Source organism: Excalfactoria chinensis, chromosome 11 (genome assembly GCF_039878825.1).
Source record: "Excalfactoria chinensis isolate bCotChi1 chromosome 11, bCotChi1.hap2, whole genome shotgun sequence".
NCBI classification, from domain to species: Eukaryota; Metazoa; Chordata; class Aves; order Galliformes; family Phasianidae; genus Excalfactoria; species Excalfactoria chinensis.
This window is the reverse complement of record NC_092835.1, coordinates 8,000,093-8,023,579: the sequence shown is the minus strand read 5'-3', so window position 1 is coordinate 8,023,579 and position 23,487 is coordinate 8,000,093. Positions and strand designations below refer to the sequence as shown.

Below are 23,487 nucleotides of genomic sequence, written 5' to 3'. Positions count from 1 at the left end.
TTCCTTTGTCTGTAAGGTACAGATGAAGTGACAGATGTTAGTGCTGTGCTGGAGGACACTGTTCTCAAGTTCAGCTGTGAACTGAAAATCAGCCTTTCCATTGAAAAATAATGAATTTCTCCTCTAGGCAGTTTGTGATTTGTGAGCACTTCTGTAACCATTGCAAATCATCTGTTGGTTTTGTGGTTTTGAGCTTTTAAATCTCTACTGTGTTCAGAGCAAACCTGTGACTGTTTGACTGTTTTGCTGACTCTCGCTGTCATAGCTCATTAGCACTGAATTTACAGCTTTGCATTTAGAAAAATGTGCTTTTACATGTATTAGAAAGCGATGGTTGCCGCTTATTTCTTAGTCCATGCACACTTCTATGGAAGGGCAGAAAATAATGCATACTCCTGTCACACACAAGTTGCTGAAAGGTCTTCATGTGATCCAGGCAAGATACAAGACCATCAGAACTGTTGTGCTCCTACAGATCTTCCACCACCACTCCCCAGCACACGGCTGCAGAAAATCCCATGATTAGCTCTAATCTCTGCTGTTAGTGTTAACAACTATAGCATGAGAAGCTGAGGTCTTGCCTACATTCAGGCCTTGTGTCTTCCTTTGAACGCTGTTTCTTTTGTATGCTCAGTTATAAGCTCATGATCTCTCCATGTTCCATGGACTTGGAGCCTGCTCTGTTTAATGACTGTGATCAATTCTACAGAGTGCTTGCGTTGTATTAATGTTTGATTTCCACTGCAAAGCCAGATTGTGTGGCAAGCACGGATGCACAGGCTGAGTGGTCAGAGCTGAGGACCTCCTGCCTGCACTTTGCCTTCACTTCAGCTCTGTCATGGCCCCCTGCTCTGAATAGCACTGGAGGATGCCATAGGCCAGGCTCACCCCTGGAACTTAGGTTTCTGTTCACTTTCCTGTGCTGGGAGCTGTCTGTCTGCTTCCTCTGTTTTAACTTCTGGTATTTCTGCAGAGTTGTGGCTGTGTTCTTCTGTGTACAGTGGTAACTCAAAAACCAAATTTAGCACATATTTCTGGCATGTAATTAATGACAGCAATATGTGACAGTCCCACTTGTAACATGTGAAATAGAGATCTAAAAGTATTTGTGCTCCTAGATGTTGCTAAATACAAAATGGATATGTTAAAAAGAATGGATCAGTTAAAACTGTAGCTTGAGATTACCAAGTGAACGTAACAAAAAAAGTAGGAACAGAAAAGGCTTAGAAGCTTGCTTTTAAATGGCTACTGCTGGGATTACAACACACTTCTGTTAATCAGAAATCCTCCAAGCCATCTTTCAACTTGCGTGACATACTTGTGCTCCAAAACAAATGGCTGAGCCTCTCTGCAGCACTTGCAGCAGTCACCCTACGACTGGCTAATTGCATTGGGTATCGCTGACCTGATGTAGCGCTTCCCTCTCCTCTGCTCCCCAGGTGCTGCTCTGATCAGCTGCTGTGGATTTATTCACACTGCTGTTCTGGAGCGCAGGGTGCCCAGCCAACCCTGCTCTGCAGAGCTGCCAGTGCCTAATTGGTTCTGGCAATGACGCCTGCCCTTTTTTAGGCTTTTTAATTTTATTTTCCCAACTGGCATTTCAGAGCAGCATCCTTCACAATACATTAGCTTAATGCATTTTGATCTGGACCAAATATTCCATTCCCACTACCACTGATATTTGTTTACTATTCCACTTGCAATCAGCATGTAGCATAAATGATTTAGATGTAAGTAAATAAACCTATAAATATCCATGTCCTTGCAACAGCAAAAGTAAACCAAATCTCCCGCGTACAACAGTGTGCTGCTACAAACAAATTCAGTGGCAAAAAAACGGATTCACATTTGCAGGAGCGTGTCCTGCTGTGTAGGGCAGGGTGACTCACTGGAGCACGTCAGCTGGATGGACATGTAGTCCCGGCCGCAGTCCTTCCTGTAGCGGCAGCGCAGCCAGTTGGAGAGGCAGAGCCCGGTGCCACACTGCAGTTCTTCCTTCTTACATGGCAGAATGCTCTGCTCATCTGCAAGGGGAGAAATGACTGGTGACTTTGTGTAACAGCTCCTTCCTGAGTAACACAGTTTTGTGGCTACTGAAAGTCAATGCACCTGCTTTTTAAAGTCCTGTGGGGGGATGGAAATGCTCTCTTCACTATTAGATGTGAGAAGGGTCAGAATCCCAACCAAATACCTCCTATGTTGTTGTTGCAGGTCATTTAAATAGTGCAGGAGACATCTGAGCTCTGGGTGAAATACAACAAAGAAATTATGATGCATTCCAGAGCCTCCAGCATTACTTACATGCCCTAACATCCAAAACAAAACAATCCATCTTTGCCCCAGCTTAATACACACAGATGGGAAAAAAAAGAGACTTGTATCTTGCATAAGTCTGAATTATAGCTTCTTAGCTGTACATTTAACTTTTTCACAACCCCCTACCCGTTTGACAGTTGTCCAGGAAAAGAGAGGAAAGAAAGTATATTTTTCAAAGTAGGTATTGATGTTGGTTTTTGTGGTTTTGTTTTTTTTTTTGGACCTTTTACTAATGATGCTATTGAACTTGGACTTCTTTAATGGCAGATAAAAGGCAGTTTTTTTTTCTGACAAGTGCATCTGTGTGTTTAAGTGAAAGTGCAGACATCATTTCATTGTATAGTTTTGTTGGGCCTTCAAATAATGTGGAATCGAAGTAGAACAGAAAGAAAACTTCATTGATGACGACTAAAAAGTATTGGAAGTTTGGCAAGGAAGACCTCGGGGCAGAAACACTCCTCAGAAATCACCTTTAAATCTCCTTAAGTACTACAGCTTTATTCAGGTTTGAATGAGCAATCTAAAACATTCCAAATACAGGCAAGTGAATGTTCAAACCCAACCTGCTGCTGAGAGCAAACACGCACAGGGCCAGTGTTGTGAATTGGAACACCATCAGTTCCTCTGTCAGGTTTTTGTTAGCTCTCCACTGTTTTTAATTCAGAGTTCTTTTTGTTAGCCTTCATAGCTGCAAAATCCTGTGGCTAGGAGTAATTGGTCATGATTTCCACTTCTCCCTGCAACTGCTCCAGTGGAAAATATCAGTACCCCACATGCATTTATAAATATTGCCAGCACTAACAACGTACTGTTACAGTAAATCTTTGATTGTATGCTTGTACCTGGCAGCTCTGCAATCTAGAGGCCAGCCATCAGATCGTAGTGTTCTGTGCTTTTGGAAAACCTTGCAGTACATTTCCCAAATGGCTGCTGTACTCAGGGTGGCCATCTCAAGCAATCTTTGGGTGACATAGAATACAGTTCCCTGCAGTGAGGGCTGTGGAGATTTCTGTCTGTGTTTCTCGAAGAGTTATAGTAGTATAGAAGCAGCAGCTATGCAATCGTTGTTTTGTGGTACAACATTGTAGAAATGGAACAACTTTGTTAACTTTAGACTGTTTATGTTGTCATTGCAAATATTAAGAAGGCTTTCATCTGCAAGAAAATGATGCCAATGAAAAAAACATTAACAAATTTGTTGAAGCAGTTGGTCCCAGTATGCATCTCATGAACGCAGTCATATTTTCCATAAAGTCCATGCAGTTCATCAGCTAGTTTGAAGTTGCCCTAATTATTGTAATCCTCTTAGAACTTGTTCCAGTCTATACTCTTTTGTGTCTTTCTTGTTCAGTCTTGTACAATGTTACTTGGACAAAATTCTCCTACACCAGTACCTGCAATTTCATCCCTTCTTGGTGTAGGAAACTTTTCTGCAGTTCAGCTCATGTGGCATCAAATGCTCATTTTACTTTTAACCACTTTACTGGTACTTTAAAGTGACTTACAAACAAACACCTTTCTGGTCTCATCCAGAAAGCAGTTCTTGAATTTTCTAGGCCACTTTGGGGTGCACGCCTCATGAAAATGCAAGAAAACCACCACAAAATCTTATTCTCTTATGGGAGAGCTACCAACATTGTAAACTATAATAAACTTTATGGCAGATGCAATTCTTTGTGCTCAAAAGCAGTGGAGGACAATAACAGTAAAAGAGTGTGTGTGCAAGCCTGTTCTCAAAAGCTACAGGTCCTAGGTATAGCAAGAGAAAATTATGTCTTTTGTGAACCCAGGCAATGCAGGTATTCCAACTAGTCCCAAGGGAAGCTGCAAAATGCACAATCAAACTTGTGGACATAAATTATGCAAATACTTTTTTTGGGGAATAAATGGAAGTTCAGGCTTCATGGAACAGTCGTGGTCAGAGGAAGGCAAAAATTCAGCCTGAACTGACTAAACAAATAGTAATGATTAAATTTTAGATAATGAAGTTTCTTTTGCAGGGTACAGATAGAAACATCATCTTGGAAAGTAATGCCTTTCCTCACAACTGAAACTGTCTTTGTAGAAGCTAGAACATGGTACTTTGTCTTTGAAGTACATTTTGCCTGGAGATAAAATAGATTTGAAAACGGTTTTTCCTACAGGTGACAGGCAGCTAACAAAGTCCCCTCCAGAGAAACACTTCCCAATTCTAAGCCGACCTAGTCCAACTCAGGCATGCCAGGCACTGGTGTGATGGCAGTTTCCAGGGGCTGTATTCCAAATCAGTAGACATTTGAATGAATTTATGTAGTTAACGTTTGTAATTTAAGAACATGGAAATGATCATTTCAAATATAGGTTAAGGTGCAGTCCTTTTAGAAAATGTCCTTGTACGTACTTTTTACTTGTGTATCTTCTTTCAAACTGTCTGTGCAATATGGAAAAACCCCAATTTTTGTTCTCGATGTGTCTGTTTTGTGCTCTCCCAGTATGCTGAGGTGGTTTCCGATTGGGGCTGAGGTGGAGTATTGTACAGCGTGTACCCCAGCACACAGTGGGTATGAATACATGGTGATTGTTTTGTCAATCTGCTTTTGAATTACCTGTATTCTTTCTAAAGGAATGTCTGACTTTACAAGCTTATTTAGTATGAGGAGCTTGATTATTGGTGTAGTTCAGTAATGGGCAGATATCAGACTGGGAGCTTGGAGAGCCCGCCTTTCTCCTTGGATTGCTATGTAATCCAAAGCAATTAATGTCTCTGTCACTGTTTTTCTTTTCCAACCTTTTGTCTTATCTATGCACCTACAGTCTGTGCAGACAAGGCCAATTGCTCTGTTTAGGATATGGCATGATAAAGCTTTAGTTTTAGTTGCGTCTTCTATGCGTCCACAGCACTGATAGAAGTAATCCTATCACAAGTTTGAAGGTAAATCAACATAAAGTGAGCATGCTGAAAACCTTTATAGACCGTATGCTTGGAGAGTTGTTTCCATGAAAAACGATGTTTTTCATGTGAAAGCATGAAACTAAAAAAGATTAATTGCCAAGAGGAGAGATTCAAAAGCAAAAATTGATGAAATTGCATGTATTGAACTATTTACATAAATAACCTTTTTAATGCAGTAAAACAATCCTGAGAGATCCTCATTGTAATGATAGGAGTAAATGGATTAATATGCTTGCAACTGAACAAAAGCAATTAAAGATAAGAAACTTACAGAGGCCTAGGAAAGAACGCATGATACAAGTAAGATTTGCATGAATAGATGGTGATCAAGTGGCTTTGGCTGCAATGTCTTTCAGCAAAGTATTTTCACACAGGCTCTTGAGACTGCAGGAATTCTAGTCTGTTATTCTCTCCATGAAAAAATTGAATCAGGCATGGGAAGTAGGATGGGAGGAAGCTGCTGAAACCAAGGTATTTGGTCAGCAGCTACAGGGGAATGAATGGTTTGGAGCCGTCAGCCTACATCCTCATAAACATGGCTGGGGAACTGTCAGGCTTGGTAAGAAACAGATACTGTCCTAGTGTGGAATCTGGTCTAATAAATTAAAACCATTCTTGATGTAACTGAGATGATACCAAGCCATCATAAAATAAGTTGATGGAAGAATGATACTGAGCAGGATATGACTTATTAGGGGAGAAGAATGAAGAATTACAAGGTGTATTTTTGGAGGCATTTGAACACCTTTTACTTCTCCACATTTGAAGTCATTAAAGCCTGAAGTGAAAAACTGTGAGGAGATACGGGCTGCACATTTAAGTGGGGGGAAAAGGGGACCTCTGTGCTGCTTTCAGAAGGCATCTGTACTTTGAGGAAAAAAATCACTGAAAGGAAATTAAGAGCAGATCATTGTAGGGATTAAACTTGGTTGGGTGTTTGGGGAAGAGGGGCAGCTGGAGCATGTGTTGGCCTGCATCACAGGCTCCTGGCAGTGTTGCTGGCGGACAGGCTGGGAGGGAGGGCAGAGGTTAGTGCTTTCATCCCCAACGTTCTCGGGGCATCATGCAGTGGAATACACTGCCTCCCTGAGACTATGGCTCACCACAAAGCTGAGCACATCCCTGAGCCTGGCTGTGAGCACTTATGTATGAAAAGCCTGAATTGTTGAAGATCTTTTACCTGCCCTTAAAGGACATTTCTTCTTAAGTTGGTCATAAGGAGAGTGGAAGGAAGGCAGATATCTGCATTTTATTTCAGTGATTGGAAGTGATTTTTTTAGCCACATTACATTAACGAGTGCCAAAGTGATATCAGTTTTGACTGATGGGCTCAATTTGTAGATCAGTTGCAGCAGCTCTGTGTTAATTTGTTGTGGGGGAAAATGCTGAGCATTAAAAACAGAATTATTGAAGTAGCTGTGCCTGAGGCCAGGTAGTATGGCTCTGTTTCAGGCAGTTCTGTCACCCGTCTCTGTGTTTTGTCTGTGTGAAGATCCCAGTTTCTGATAATTCCATTGTTTCCTTGGTCAGGAAGAGATTTGCTTGTGCACAGTTTGATGTTTATCTGCCAGAGGACTTCAGCTATGCTATTGCTACAGCTGTATACAGGTGTAAGGCATACGTTAGTGCAGTTAAAACATAAGGAGAAGCTACTTACAGAGGCTGGAGTTGCTGCCTATCCCAATCCGGATGGAGCTCCCGGAGATGAGAGGGAGATGGAAGAAAATAACTGTGGAGAGAAAGAGAAAGTCCTTAATAACTGCTGGGTTTTGCTTTGGAAGCAGCTGTCGGAGGACACACGGTGTGCCTGTGGGCACCGCTCTGCAGGGCAGCATTACACGTCTCAGACGTGGATGTGCGCTCAGATCGTGCCTGAATGGGGGCAGAAGAAATAAACAAAGCGTTGTTTCCAACTTCCAGGAATCCCCCCGGTTCGGGAAATGATGTGAGGTAGGGCACGAACGTTTCTTAGGTTCAAAGCCCCGTGTCTAAACAGCACCGTGTTATGTAAATATGGTAATTGTTGTTGTAAAGTCATTCCCAGCCACCGAGACGGGCAGTGCCGCTGTCAGACAGGGCCACCGCTTCCCGCTTTGTTTGAGCGCACCTTGCATGCACCAGGCACGTGCTTGTGGCAGACCGGCTCGGAATGAATGTATTGTACATTCTAACACACGCTCTGCCCCTATGCGTTTAAGCGTTAATATTTATAACTCTCGCTTCAAAGATTTACACTCGGGCTCAACATAATGCACGCGGGTAAGACGTGCCCTAAATCACAGCCGCTCCGTCCCCGCCGTTAGCCGGAGCGGCCGGCGGGCAGCAGCACCTCCCGGCCCCTGCCCGCAGCCGGCAGCGCCTTCTCCCTCCGGTGCCTCTCTGCGGGCTCTTCTTTCGGGGGTTCCCGCAGCTCCAACTTCCCGCGGCCGCTCCCGCCCCGGGCCCCGCCGCCCCCCGCCGCGGGGAGACTCCCGGCACGGCCCCGTCGCCCTCCGCCTTACCCCAGCCCGCGGCGGCGGCCGCTGTCTCCATGCGCCTCGGCCGCGGCTCCCCGGCGGCGGGCGAGCGGGCGGGCGGCTGGGCGGGCGCAGCCACCGCCTCCTCCTGCGCGCGGGGCCGGGGCCGGCGGCCGCAGGCGGGGGGCGGGCGGAGGCGGCCGACCTCCTCCCCCCGAGGGCCGGCCGCCGCCGCTCACCCTGCCCGGCCCTGCCCGCCGCCGGGGCGCGGGGCGCGGAGCCGCGCATCTGGGAGGGCCCGGCCCGGCCGCGGGGGTGTCGACGCAGCGGGCTCGGGGCGGCTCAGCTCCTTCCCCGCCCCTCCGGCGGCTCCGGCGGTGGGAAGGAGGGTGCCGGGGGACGGCTGCGGGAAACCGAGCGTGGCGCTGCGGGCGGACGGGGGAACGCTGGGAGCCCTTTAGGACGAGAGGAAATGGCCTCGAGTTGTGCCAGGGGATATCCAAGTTGAGCATTAGGGGAAATTTCTTCTCCGAGAGAGCAGTAATGCGCTGGCACAGGCTGTGCAGGTGGTGGAGTCGCTGTCCCTGGTGGTGTTCAGGAAATGTTGAAATGTGGCACTGAGGGTCGTGGTTTAGTGGGTACGGTAGGGGTGGGTCGATGGATCATGGATTGTCTTAGAGATCATTTCCAACTTTAGTTATTCTATGAGAGCCATCTGCAATAGTGAGATCCAGTTATTGCCAAGATCCCCAGTGGTGTTCCTTATTACAAATGCTAAGAGCCCCAGCACTAGAACCACAGGCAGCAGAACTGCAGTGGTACCGATGTATGTGAACTTTCACAATGGGTCACTGTGTTGAGAAGAAATAAAAAAAAATGCAACAAAGGCACATTATTAGCCACTTAGGTAGAGAATGTGAGAAATACAGCCTCTTGGTGTTTTCTTCCAGCAGCATTTCAGATTGTTCTAGGAAATGTGTTACACTGGCACTGTCTTTCTTTCATCTATGTGAAGCAGATGGTGTAGAATACTCCCATGTACACTGCCTTGAGGGGGCAATGCAGCACACAGCCGTGGGGCAGCTCCACACTGGCTGGGGCTTTGTGGCCTTTGAGCAGTTCCCTCCTGTTGCAGCAGCTGTGCCATCCACACTCAGGCCGTTTAATTTCCCCCTGGCTCAGAGCTGATGGCTGCAGAGGTGTAATGAAGTCTGAGGTCGATGAAAAGCTTGTGAACTCTCAGGTCCTCCTGTAAGAAGTTTGATGCTCTTATCCACCCCTTCTTTCTTTTTTTTTATACCTATCATTATTTTTTATTCCAGGCAGGCATTTTAAGCAGCATGTCTGAGGTGGCTGATGGGTTTACTGGAAATTTATTAGTAGATTTCATTGCGGCTCAGCGATTCTTGTGCTTATTGCCAAAATCTTTGGAACTTGGATGTAATTAACTCATCTCTCCGCTATTAATTTTATGATTAGGAATCCATCAGATTATTCAATTCCTTGAAAGACTCCTTCTGTACCACTTGAGTAACAGGAAGCCACGTGACTTCCTTCTGGGGCCCTTGGTCATCTGTGTGGTTGGGCAGACAGAGGTTCTCCCTGACAGCTCAGACAGGCGCACTGACTGCCTGCTGGTGTATTGGATTCCCGTGTGAAGAGTCAGTTGCACACACAGCGTTGTGCTTAAGGACATTAAGATGCTTTCTCCACCTAAAATTTTGAATTTTCCAACATTTAGCACTTCTGCAGATTTTGGTGATGGCGTCTTTCCCAAATGGTGCCTTACATTTAGTCAGTGTCCACATTAATCTTGATTCAGCAGGCTGTGAGCTTTATGTTTGGCTGCAAAGTCTATGCACAGGCAATGAAAAGAGCCAACAGACTGAGAATATACAGATAGTTGACTTTGATTCTGGGGAAGCAGCTTCACATTTGGCTGTAGAAGTCCTGCCTGGGCCTGGCTGTGTGCTCTTTTCTGTGACAGTCATGTCCTGTGTTCCCAGGAGGAGCTGTGGTGGCCCCTGACACAGAGCTGTTTGTTTCTGGGCCGTGCAGCACTGTGTGTAATACACGATCCAACAGAGGCCACAGAAGCCTCACTGTAGCAAACAAACTTCTGGGCATTTAGCAGTGCTCATCCTGGATTTACGCAACTGTTGCAGGTTTTGCTCACTTCACTGATTTTCATATCTGCAGTAAATATGTATGGAGCTGTGTCTGTATTTTACCTTTTCACTCCATGTGTTCCATCTCTGGGGATTCCTTCTGGTTCAGTCATACACATGAACCACACCAGCTCCACACCTCAGGCAGGGGCTGTGCTCACACAGTTTGAGCAGTACCACGCAGCTGTGTCTGTCTGCAGCAGCGGTTCAAGCCACTGTGTCTGCTCTGAATGGTGTCTCTTCTTGAGGAGCTTTTCTCTCAAGCTTTTGAAATCAGGAGTGTGCAAGGCAGGAGCTCGGGTACATTTCTGCAAGGTCTGGGATGGCATTCATTGTAGATGGAAGTTTAAAAAGCTATGGTTGTTTTCCCATGTACTAGTAAAAGGCAGTCGGTGTGAGAGGCCTCGCTGAAGACAGATCATTTTATTCTTGGATGATTCCATAATCCAGGAATGCTATTGCAGACCTGCCCAGTTAGCAGAGGCTGCTGAGTGCCGGAGTGCAGCCCTGCCTCTTGTTGCCTGTGCCCATGGCTCGGGTGGGAGCAGCCCGGTGTGGGGCTGATGCCTGTGAGTATTGGCCGTGGTGCCATCCACACCAGCACACTGATACAGCCTGGTTTTGTATACTGAAATCAGTTTTACATTTCTGATTTTAAATGAGGTATTTTTTTGACTAAAAGCTTGTTATGTGTTGGTAACGAGGCTTTAGGAGACACTGTTCATCACATCTTTTTCTTCTTAATTGAAAAGGTGGTAATGAAGTAGATGTCTGTTGGATTACACAGTTCTTGTGTGATAAAATGCCTCGAGAGGAGTCTGGTAGGAAGCACCTCCTGCTCTCACAGCTTGCACTGCTCTGAAGTGTAATGACCATAACAAGAAGCTTCTGATGGAAAGCTTTTCAAATTACTCTGTTTAAAATGAGTGAATAAACATCATCACTCTGCTTCTAAAAATATTTCAGCTATAAAGAAGGCAGTCATTTTGGCATGGAGGATCTGAACGCCTAATTTTTATTTTCAAATTAATTCTTTGAAAAGCAACAACATTTTGTTTGAAATTGTATTTTCAGAGATTTTTACATGGTTTTCCTTTAAAAAAAGAGAGTAGTGGTATGAATTTGAGACGTGTGGCATAAATCTGTGCAGCCACTGTTTTCTGCTGTCCTTACTCACCCCGTGCCAGGGGAAGGCCTTTCCCACTGATCTCAGGGAACTGTGCAGCAGTGAAGGTTGAAAGGGGCTCCTGGAAGGACCCGTCTCATCTGGTGACAGCAGCCCCATGAAACGGGGTGTGCAGAGCCCCATCCCACCAGGCTGGGGCATCTCCCAGCTGGGAGACTCTCATCCTCTAGGTCCTGTCCCAGTGATAACTATGTGGTAGAGAGGTTTTCCCTACATCTCATTAGAATTGTCTGTTCATGCTGTTATACAGTGAGCTGGGTTCTGGCAGTAAAGGTCCTTTGGAATGTCAGTAAAATGGCTATAAGCAATGCGTGTGGTATATGATGATATATGATATGTTGCAATATATGTTAGTTGATGTAAACATCATGTGACATTTGATGGGCTTGAAATAGGTCACTTACCCCTGAACTGACGTAGGAGTGGAACAGGTTTGCTGATCTCAGGTTCAAAGTAACTCCTATTTGCCACAAGCATGAAATTGTTTCACTGCCTATGGATCCACTTGCATGAGTGCAGTGAGTCGGGTTCACCTTGTGGGCATGGATTTCATTTTATTTTTAATGGAAGAGTCTGGGATGCTATGTCCATATTGTGGCTTGCATATTAGTACAGCTGCTATACCCTTCTCTTTGTTCGGGCCGCTGCATGTGATACTTCTGGAATTCTCCCATCAGCGCCCCCATCTTACATTTCTCATTCTCACTGTTTCTTCCTGTCCTACTAGTGTATTTCAAGCAGGAGTCATGGCAAGCAATGAGCTCAGTTATGTTTCTAAGGTCTGTAGTGAATGAGATTCCTGCTGGGTGAGGATGGGTGGTTAAGTTTTCAAATTCAATTGCTTACTTAAGATTTGCTAATTCACATTTCTAAGAAATCTTAGGGTGAGAATAGTTTTCAGGCTGGCAATTTTCAGGCAGTGGATTTGAATATGATTAAACCAAAATGAATTCCCAGCAAGATGCTAAGGATTTTCTGAGTTTGGACATAGTGCGGAATTACTAACAAAAGGCAATTCTTCTGTACCCAAAGCTATCTTAATGAAAAGGATGGAACTTTGAATATATAACATTTTTCAGCTAGCATTTTTAGGACCAGCATATTTATATTAAATATATTTTCTAGAGGTTTGAATCAAGTGATTTAGTTCTTTAGGCATAAAATCTGTCACTAGGAAAAATCATTTTAAATTATTAATAGAGATGAAGCATACAAATAAAAGATATTATAGAGAAGCGCTGAGACCCAAGGGCAGAAGTTGTCCTCTGTTACGTGCCCTGTAAAGCAATGAGATGCAGGGTGCTGAGGCTCTTTGTTCGTGTCTGTAGTTGCTACGTCAAGAAGGTATTTTGTGGGAATTTTATGTCATACCCAAATTCTCAGAGGCTATTTTTCTAATTTTTAGAGCTGCCAGCTGTCTTTTTTTATGGAACGAAAGGTGCTCTTAGGCACTGGAATGGGGCCAGGTTCAGTTTCTTATTTATTCACCTGCAGACTTCACTTGCAGACTTGTGAGGAGGATGGTGAATTATGCTGTCTTTGCCATCTGCACATGTGTATTTTTAATGCTTCTGTGTGCACACCAGGAAATAATTAGGTCCAAGATTCTTATTGAAAAGCTTATAACGCTTCTCTCGTTGTCTGTCTTTTTTCCTCAGTCTTCCTGATGCCAACTGAGTTAATGCGTAAGGATGCAAATGGGAAAATTTGATCTCAGTGTTCTTTTCTCTCTCATTCTGTGACTTTTTAATTGAATTTACAGTTAATTATGCGATTTATTTTGTATTGACCTTTCTAGGACCTCAAAGCATCTGACAGTGAATGCAGACTGTCAGTGTTTATTTCCACTAGTCCTTGCCTAGATTTGTCATAAATTCTAATTGTGTTTTTGAAATGAAAGATAGGCAGTGGATTACTAACAGATTTCAACATGTATCCCTGGAGATCTATACATATAAGCATACACAGAGATGTACAAAGAAATACTGAGTTATGTCATACAGAGCACTTGGAATTAGGTAGCACCGCTGCAACCAGTGCTGACAGCAATCCTCCCATAGGAGTGCTGCAGGACATTTGCACGCCGTGGGCTCTCTTGAGCAGTTGTGTCTTCTCAGTGTTGGAGTCTCACAGCAAAGCAGGGCATTCCCAAGGCCAGGTCTGTGTGTGTTGGGGTACCTCACCCTGCCCAGGCACAGCAAGCTACGTGCACAGCCACCAGCTGCATGCCCATTGCATGAAGGATGGAAGTGAAATGAAGGGAAACTGCTCACCAAAGCTGGTTTTGCTACTGCTGCAAAGCTGGTTGGTCAGTATAACTTTGTGGAAGGCAGGGCTTCTGTGATTTATTTCTTATTGTATATAGGCAGACCCTGAAATATGTATGTGTCTTTTACTACCAGCATTTTTTTCTTTCAAGTATTTGATAGAGGGCTCTTGGGGAGAAGGCTCCAGGATTTCTTGCATAGGCTGGCATATGAATCCAGCTGGGCATTTGTTAACGTAAAGCAAAAATGAATACAAAAGAGAAACAACCATTGTGGCAGCAAATGAAATATATATTTGGAGTTGAACTTATCTTTCTGAAACTGTTGTGTGCAAGCAAGAAATATTTAGCTTACCTTGGTATAGGGGAAGCCTTGTAACTCACTGTCTTTTGTCTTACCAATGAACACATTAGCCACCATCTCTAGATTTTATTGCTATTCTATTTATGAAGTCTTTCTGAGTCTGTAGGATCTCTGAAAGGTGGTAGAATTCTTAAGAATGCAGTATAGTATAAAGTTCCTCATGGGCACCTTAAACCTTTCTCATAACAGAAGGAAGAAAGGAAGAGATGGAGACTGAGGATCAGACACTTGGGGTATACCCTCGGGCTCTTGGAAACCTGGTAGAACTCGCATTGGGTTTCATTGTGCATGCATAAATGGGGGTGAGGTAGAGCCTTTGTAGTAGTGTTGGCTGTGCAGTCTTGTTGTGCCTTCTACAGCTGTGAGGCTCTGCTAGAAGGATTGCTGTGGGAGGATCTAGATGCAGCCAGACTCCATAAGAAACCAGTTCAAAAGAAATCCAACGACACCCTCCAAGTGTTTTTCGGCTGTCCTGACTGATGGGTACCACTTACAAGGACACTTTTTTCCCTTTAGTTATCTATTAGCTAACTAAAATCAGGATGTAGCGTATTCACTTGTTTAATTGGCCTTACCTGTGGAAATAAGTCTGTGGTAGCATGAGCAAACTGGCAATTAATTTAGAACCTCAAAAACAGTTCACTTGCTAGGAAGCAGAAGCACGGTGATAAATGGGTTGGGGAGGTGGGCAGCTGGGGCATCTTGTTCTATTTATTGTAGATTTATTGTAGAGAAATGCGAGGCTTGGGGACAAAAGGAACAGAGCAAAGTGAAGAAGAAGAAATGGACCCTGAGGGTTATACTATTCAAGAGGCACAGGGGTTTAGGAGCAGATAAAACTTTGTCTCTGACAGCTTTGGGTTGGTGCTTAATGCAGTGGAAAGAGCAAACAGCATGGCACAGACTGTGAAAGCATGGTGCCAGAAAGAAATGAGCTGAACTGGGTTGCTGCAGTGTCAGAGGGGCTGCTGAGTGAGACTTCCATTAGGAGATTGGCAGCATGGATGTCTGGTCAGCCTTTGTGTATCCTCTTGATAAAGCAAGACATTCTCAGAAGTGAGCATAAACTTACAAAGAAGCTGTGAGTGACTGCTCTAAGGTATAGCTAAAACTGGCCTCACTTGGGAGCTGGAAATTGTGGTTACCTTTTGGCGCAGAAACAGCAGGGAATGGGAGAAGGAGGGCACAAGCTGCTCGAGTTAGTGCTTTGTAATCATGAAGGAGAGGGCAGGTTTGTGTTTCTTAGCACTTAAAAGGACAACTGACTTTTCTCAAAAGCCCAACAGAAAGATGAAGTGGTGCAAACACGCACTGAGTCGTGTCTCTGCTGCTCACTGTTTCAGTACAAGTTGTACAGGGCAGCCCCGCATTGTTACATGTCAAAATTTGCTCCAGAGTTACCCAAAAATGTACTGACAGCCAAATGGAGACCAAAGAAAGCAATGTGCACTTGGGCTTTACTGAGTGTTTTTGTGCTCTTTTTGATTGTTAGCTTGAAAATTAACTTTTCTTATTCCTGTACATGATTTGTTCTTTGTTAGTATTTGGTCAGTATTGTAGGGATTGCTTTATTCAGACTACTGAGAGTTGTTAGCAGAAACCACCTTCTGTGAATGAGTAAAGCATGCACACGAAGCAGCGTGCAAATTCCAACCCAAGCATTGATGCACTCAAGTAATTTCTTTTATCCTGAAGGAGAACAGTTGCCTTCTGCCAGTCGGGTTCCCAGAGTTCGTTGTCTACAGTTGTCTACATAGTTTCTGCCTGTTATTTCTCTGTATCCAGACTCACTAAGCATAATGCAGAGCTCTGCTCTGAACTCCTGCTTCATGTTTAGCTTGTCAGGTTTTGTGGCCGCGCTCAGGGGAAGCCTGGCAGTACTGTCAGGCAGCAGCGAGCTGCTTGCTGTGCCATCTGCTGTGTGGTGGCTGCAACTGCCTGTGTGTGCAGTGAACTGCTCAGGAGGTAACGGCTGGTTCACGAGTGTTACCACCTCCTGTGTTCACAATGAGTTATTTACACAATGGTAGGCTTGGACGTTTCTGTGTAATACATTCGTTTGTGTGATGTCTCTGGACAAAATGAAGATAACATTTTGTTTTATACAAAACTTAAAACTTAGGACAAAAACAGATAGCTGCTAAACTGCTTAACACATCTACATCTACAGTGTGAAATAGCATTGAAAAATGTTTATATATTTATAAATACATACATGTAATGATTCTGTACTCTTCTGTGCTACAGAACTTTGAGGTGATGGCTGTAGAGTTCTTTACAGCATGTTGTGCCACCAAGAAGGCTGGTTACAAACTTGCAGGGTTTAAGAAGGACAGATAACTTGAGTTGTAAACTTCTCCATATATTTGCAGGCCTGGCAAAAAAAAAAAAAAAGTATTTATTGCCTTGTAAATGCAGCAACTGTTAACAACAGGGCAAGAATAAATACAGACATAGCAATGCCAATTTTTCTAGCCTTCTTCCTGACTATGACCGCACTTCAAAATGGGAGAATGTCTCCATCCTGCTGTGAAATGTCCCATTAAATTGACCGTGATATCCCAGCAACGGCTGTCCAGAAAACAGCTGGTATCGCTGCTGTGACTGCAGTCTTCTCCTGATGTACTATTATTTTATCAGCTTGAAAGGCAATGCCAGCTGACACACATGTGCATCTGGCATGGAAAATACTGATAAAAAATTTAGTGATGAAACTTGACACTTAAGTCAAACTGAACAAATTTGTGAGAGTATATATGGGGTCTGCCTCTGACAGAGAAGGAAGGAAGGAAGGAGAGAAGGAAGGAAGGGAGTCGGTACATGCTGTAAAAAGATGGGGAGCCCTCATTTATGTTTTATATACACTTAGCTAACAATGCCTGCAGTGACGACAGTCACACAGTGAACAGGGAGTTTTGCTTGCTCGCTGCTGTGCATCCACCTGAGAAATAAACGTGCTGTGGGCCACAGAATGGCTCCTACCCAGAACCTGGGGGAAACCTCACCAGGTTGTAGCACTGCAGTGCTGGTACAGCACCAAGGCCCTCGGTCCCTTGGATGCTTCTGCTTCCTTAGAGCTCAGTTCACTTCCCAGGTGAAGGAGGGTGCAGCAGAAATATGGTGAGATTCTTATGCATCAGTGATCGCATCCCAAGGGTGCAGACACTTTCTGCTCTGCTGAAATTTTCAAATGTGTGTGCATATTAGCTGTAAAGCTGCTAGAATTTCTTATCCAAACAATAATATAGAGAACGATCACATATTCAGTAAAAAGCACTGGGGAAATGCATTATTTAATACACTCCCTCACAATGGCGTTTAGTCTGAAGCTAAATACAGCTTTGGCTGTAATTATATGTGTACTTTACCGGTGGGGCTCCCCTAAATGGATCTCAAAGCCACACTGAGGACAGTGTTATTACACTGATTTTCTATTACTTTCAAGATCATTTTGTTTCTGACAATCTGAACTGACAACAGAATGAAAATGCATCCCATCCACGTAGGGTGTTTTGTACTTGCTCACTTCTCCATTCCCCTTCAGTTACCTCTTGAATGCAGCTGTGCTCCTGTGAGGAGCAATGGAGATGTTGGGGCCAACTAGAAACCAACATTCAGCTGCATTTACCAGACTGCAGATGTAAGCCTGTGGGGCAGCAGCTCCAAGACGCAGGCAAGTAAAGAGGAGTTCTCCTTTTATTGATAGAAAGGGATTAGTGCTGCTGTAAAGAGATTTATCTACAGAGTCTTGTCTCCCCTGGAGCAGCTCTTAGGCATTGTGGCTGCACAGGAGCACAGGCCTGGGAAAGGCATGGTGCTTCCCTATAAGATCTGCTAATCTCCATGGAGGAAGGGGCACAAGAAATAGGGAAACCCTGAGAAACTGGGCATGTCATCTCCTTTATGTATGTGGGTTTCCATGTGGGTTTAGCAGCTTACATCAGTTACAGTAAAATTATACTTGTGTGTCTGACATTTAATATTTCAAGCTTTTTCATGTAAAGTCAGCCAAGGCAGGTTAATTCACTCACAAATTCTTATCAAAGGGATCAGTTTATCAAAGTTATCCCCCTGACATTGAAAGGAATTAATTACTAGTGCAAGTAAAAGGATGTTACTAACACAAGACCCAGGAAAATAGAAAGCTCTCATGTGAATAATGTATTTGTACTGTATTTTGCTAGGTTAAATAGATGTTAAGTGACATGACCTTATTTATTCCTTTGAGAAGTAAAGGCTTACAGTCATTTACTGTGTTTTAATGCCTTACTAAGCATAAACAATTGGACAAGCTAATAATTTACCAATTTTGGGTATACCATTAGGCAGTTACATGGAAAACAGGATTGCTCGTAGGATAGTCAGAATCCCAGGGTTGCTAGAGATAGGATTAAGGAAAATGACTTAATATTTAAACATGGTATTAGAGGCTGAGAGTAAACGACGGACGATTGATAATAACATTTGTACACAAATTGATTTAGATCATGCCATTGAAGATAAGTCAGTCTGAAACTTGAAGCTGATTGACACTGAATGGATCTGCTCTTTGCAGAATAAATTTGTGCCATGGTGCCCTGTTCTTTTACACTACATACTGTGTGACTGGTCTGTATGAATTTTATACAGACAGAGTTGGTTTGATTTCCCTGTGGGGTTTGTTGCCTTGTCTTTGTTGAGTTGGGTGATGTGAAATAGAATTGTAGAAGAGAAAGACAGATGAGGTTTAATAAATTCCAGTGGGGACCTTCCGGTTTTATTTGTGAATAGGTGTGACAAGAAAATGGATCTGGGGTCTTGGTTGGAAAGGGTGGGGTGAGGGAAAAGGCGTGGGAGGGAGGATGGAAGGAACCATTCCTGTTAGGGAAGGAGGATGGTAAGGACACAAAATAGCATGAAGCTGAGCAATTCCAGACTCTGTCCTAAGTGTTGAGGACTCCAGTTTTTCCATGGTCTTCTACTGTCTGATGTCAGGGATAGGAAAACTCTTATTGTAGATGACTCAAACTATTTGACTCTCAGTCCTTCCTTCACCTACTTCTGTATTCTCTCAGGCTTCTGGGTAAGGTAAATTCCTAGCAGAAAAGATTGCTTGGGTATAGTGCAATCATATGCTCAGCATTTGATAAAAACCCTCCAAAAATGAGATATGTGAAAACGGCTGATTTTAGGTTGAGTGAAACTCTAAGCTGAATCTGAAAATCAGCACTAGTTCCAAGTGGCAGAAAAAAGGCAATTGTGCTCTCTAGAGATAAGGACAACTGATATGTGATGCAGCAGGAAAAAAAAAAAACAACTTTCAAAATACATGCATTGGAAAGAATAGGATAAACTGCTGTAATGTTTTCTGTGTAGCAAACCTGCTATCACAGCTTGAACTGTTCCCATTACAGCAAAACTTTATTGGAAGGGCTTCAAGAGCTTGCCCAGCAGAGCAGCAGGCAGCAGTGCCACTGTAATTAAGCTTCTACCAGCATTTCTCTGCTAAATGCTTCTTCAGAGTCCTGTAACGGTGTTTTCACATCTTTATTTGGTGCCCATAATATACTGTGCTGTGATTGATTTAACTTTTATCCAAAGATTATCATGTGATCCCGGCTCATCAGAGGTGCTTAGGGCAGGATAAGTGTGTTGGGGTCCTCGGGGCAGCGCTGATGCTGTGCAGACAGCCCAGCTGTGTTACATAGGCAGCTGAGCTGTGGTGAGATCACAGCAGGTGTGCTCAAGGAGAGCCTTGTCTGTGAAGCACACATCATGGTGGGCTGGCAGTTGCAGGTACCTCATTCCTGTTGAAGCCGCCCTGCACTGGGGGGGTCATGTCCATCCTTTTCTCAATGCATGGTGTTAGAAAATCTCTCAGCATTAAGAGAATCCAATAGCCATAGTGTGTTAGCACAGCTGGGGGGCAGAAGTGTGGCTCTGCCACCCCCAGTACTCCATCTGGTAAGGGACTTAGAGAAGATGGCTGGTTTATCACAGTGGGGAGAAGAAAGAGACTCAGTAACTTCCGTTTTTGCTCACTCAGGGTACTTAGCAGTGCCTCAGGTGCTTTGTCCATGTCATTTTCTGAAAGGGAGGAAGCCACAGGAAGATTCTAGCTTCTGAAGACACCAACTAAGGTCTCTTCTTTAATAGCATAGTTATTGAAGGCCAAAAGGAAGGTTTGGAGACATAATCTGTTTAAATCTGCCGGCTGCAAGCAAACTGTGCTTGATATGAGTTCCCTGTAGCAGTGTCTGTGCTGCTGTGCACTAGGAGTATTCCACAGTGATTATCCTTAACAGCTTGTGCAGTTCCAGCTCCTCTCCGAGCCAGAAGTGATCCTTTTGTAGGGCTGCAAGTCTAGGCACCTTTGTGAAGCATCAAAATAAAAGGCAGTGCATCAAGCAGGTTGTGTAAGGCCTTGGTTGTGCAAGTTATTTTTAATTCTCTACTTAAATGGAGTACAGTCAGCCCCATCCAAAGCATGTCAGCTCCTAAGCTTAAATTCTATGTGCTGATGCTTCTGAGCCTCATCCCTTGGCCATTAGCCCAAACAGCTGCTGTCATCAAAATTAAAGCTTGCTCAACTGTTTGGCTGCTTCCTACGGTTTCCAGAACTATCCTGGGGTGAGCTTTCTGTGGTCAAAGGGATATTGACTGGAGGTAAATGTTCTTCATGAACCTCCTTCTGTGCTGTGAAGGATTTGGACCAGAGGGTGTCCAAACCTAGTGTCTGAAAGTATCAGAGAAGGGCAGAGATTAAAGAAGCGAATCTCATAGCTATGCAAGCAAAAGCTGAGTTTTCGTTATTGATTATGGTCTAAAATAGGATAATTTGGGCAGTTGCAACAAAAGTCTGGTGTAATTTATGTGAATGACTTAAATAAACATATTTCTGAGAGGCAGAATTAAAGGAATGAAAAGGCACTGAAACTTGAGTCCCCAGACTAAATGTGAGCTTTATGTAAGTCCCATAAAGCATAGCCCCCATATGGAGCCATGTGAGGCATGTTGGTTGTACATTTAGCATCTCATAAAAACAAAATCTGTGCTGCGTTTCTCAACAGTGTTTCTTCATGTAATAAATACTGTGTGGCTATTGCACTTATTTTAAATGCCTAACATTGTAAGTTTAGTTTCTGAGTGTATGTGTCTATCTTGCTCCAACTGTCCCTCACATTCTCTGTGTACCCATCACTTGCTCACCATGACCTATGAAGTGTAGGTGCTGCCTGTGCCTTGTGCCACATGTTCTCTGTTAATTGCAGTGGGAATGATGCTATACACTGTGCAGGGCCAGGTGTGTGTATGAGTATGTTTCAATATAGATCTCTTGGGATCTTCTGCAAACATTTCTTGTGCCTGGAAGTTGCTGGAAAATAATGAAAAGTATTAAAGCTTTCATCCTTAAAATGTGTAATCATCAGAGAATGTTACTTACTTAGAATATTTTGGGGTGTATTAACTGTCCCTTGCAATAATGTGGGGGGGGGAGAAGGGGTGTGTGTCTGGTTGCCAGGGCACGTGGAGGGGAAGACAGTGGCCAGACAACCTATCAGAACACTGCTTTGAACACTTAATGAGTGTTAACTCCATGAGTGCATATTGATGCCCTCAGCTCTGCCCAGGTTTCTTTGGTGACCACTGTGTGTTCTGCCATGTATCCTTCCTGTGGCAGCCATGTGAGCTCCCAGCTCCTTCAGAGCGATGTGTGGCTGCAGATGGGTTATCCACAGCTGTGCCTGCAGAATGCCATGCCTGCTTGCCAACTGCTTGCATCGACATCCAAACAAATCTGAATGTTTCAACAAAATGGAGGAAGACCGAGTCTGATATAGGTTGATACTTTATCTTATAGGAAGGTGTTCAATGTTGCTTTACTGAGCAGAAGAGGATCACTTAATCTTTCTAGCTAATTCTTTTTCACTGAAAAACAAAACAAGTCTGTGTTCTAACACTCGTTATGGCTCTTCAGTAAGGATTCAATGTTTATCACTTTCTCCAACTGATGCTCCAACTCAGTAAGTTGTGCCAGGTCTGTGCCTGTGCTGAGAGCCAGACCGGAGCCGTGCAGAAGGTAATGAGAGGTCACTGCCAAATCACTGTAATGAGACAGCAATGTTGTGTCAGGAGATGCAGCACTACTGCCCAGTGCTTCCAGCTGCCTTGTGCCTTGCACTTTGCTCGCTCTGCAGGGCTGTTTCTTGGTGTTGCCTTGGCACAGGCTACTGTCTTGGTGGATCCCCTCTCACCTCCTGCTTCTGCTCCCTTGATGTTGCATACAGGATGGCTGCAGCACTGGCTGTTGACAAATCATGTCTCTGACCCACCTGGGTCATACTGCACACAAACACTGTAGTTCTTGCTTCTCAGGGTCGTACCTGGCTGCTATGGCACAGCTGTTGTTCTTAAGGTCTGCACTGCTGGGAGGGCAATGCAAACTTGTGTCTGCCTGCCTGCTGTGTTTGTGGTGGCAAAATACTCCAACTTTAGGAAGCTGTCAGCCGCTCAAAACTCGAGTGGCTGGGGTGTCCTGCATGGAGTTGTTTCTGTGGGTACGTCCCAGGTTGTTGCTGGGAACTTCTGCTGTCTGTTTTTTTCCTTGGTTTGTTTGTGTGGCTGCTTGGAAAGCTTTGCTGTGTGTTTCTGATACACAAACCATGACTAATGTGTTCATACAGCAGTACATTTGTTCACAGCAAAACCCAACTGTTCTGTAAGAATCACTGATTATAAAAACGATTTGGAAATGCTTGAGAACATCCTGATAAGCAGTTGCAGGGAAAGGAGAAGGCAGTGGGACAGACCCCGACCAGCATCGGGGACACGCGGGTCACAGCGACAGCTGGGCAGGGCGCAGAGTGCCCCGAGCGGGGCTGCCAGGGATGATGGTGCCTTCTGAGGGAGACATCTGGAGCTCACATCCTCTCCTCCGAGCTATTTCCTCGCCCTCCGTGCCCTTCAGAGCTCCGCCTCAGCGAGATCGCTGCTTTCCCCTTCAGAACCCAGGCTTCGTAGCTTTTCTGGCTTGTGGGAAGGTCAGGGAATTCTGTGAAGTCAGCGGTAAAGCATGAAGCCGATCGAATTAACCCTCTGGAATTAGTAACCTTAGTGATCGTGCGTAAAACACCCCGTGAGCGGCCGACAGAAGGGCCCGACGCGGGGAGCGGTGCAGCAGCGCTGGGGCCGGGCGCCACCGCGCGGCGCTGCTGGGCTCGGTTCGCGCTGTGCGGCTTCGTTCAGTGCCCTCAGTGCAGGGAGAAGGGAGGGAAGGGCTGCACTCACTGCAGAAAGGAAACAGGGACTCAAAACATTTTTTTTCCCCCTCCTCTTCCTATTATAATGAATGTATTTTCACTTTTTGCTGTTACATTTTTACTGTCTGTGGTAGCACCTGGTACAACTCTTGTTTCTCTGAGCAGTAGGAATTGCAGTCTTGCTGGGCAGCGTGGCCACGCACCTGGTTTTGGCATTCAGGCCACTTTTCATTGCTGCTTTGGTACCTATCAAGGATTCCAGTTACAAGTCATTACTTTATAAAAATATCTGATAGGGCGGGAGTAAAAACCTTTGTGAAATGGCACGGACTGCTCAGTGTGAATGCAATAAAATAATAATTTAAGATACGTTTTTAGGGATAAGATTTTAAAATGCATATTAATTAAACTCATAATGAAAACCTTTATGAAAATCTCTGCTACAAGTTGCGAGTAGCTGTTTAATCAAATTCCTGCTTTGGAAAAATGCATTTCATTGTAACATAATTAGCACATCCATTTTGTTTTTTAATACAGCTTGTGCTAAAGCGTGTTTGATC

The 23,487-nt window shown here is 44.3% G+C and overlaps 1 protein-coding gene across 1 annotated transcript in view; it reads right to left on the bottom strand.

Moving 5' to 3' along the window:
* Positions 1–7,881, bottom strand: part of BEAN1 (brain expressed associated with NEDD4 1) — a 38,130-nt gene extending 30,249 nt beyond the window's left edge. The window contains exons 1-3 of the mRNA XM_072346862.1: positions 7,750–7,881; positions 6,906–6,977; positions 1,890–2,024 (exon numbers count right to left, since the gene is read on the bottom strand). Coding sequence (XP_072202963.1) covers positions 1,890–2,024; positions 6,906–6,977; positions 7,750–7,780 — 238 coding nt within the window. The 5' untranslated portion in view covers positions 7,781–7,881. The remainder of the gene's footprint in view (positions 1–1,889; positions 2,025–6,905; positions 6,978–7,749) is intronic.
* Positions 7,882–23,487: the final 15,606 nt, after the last annotated feature.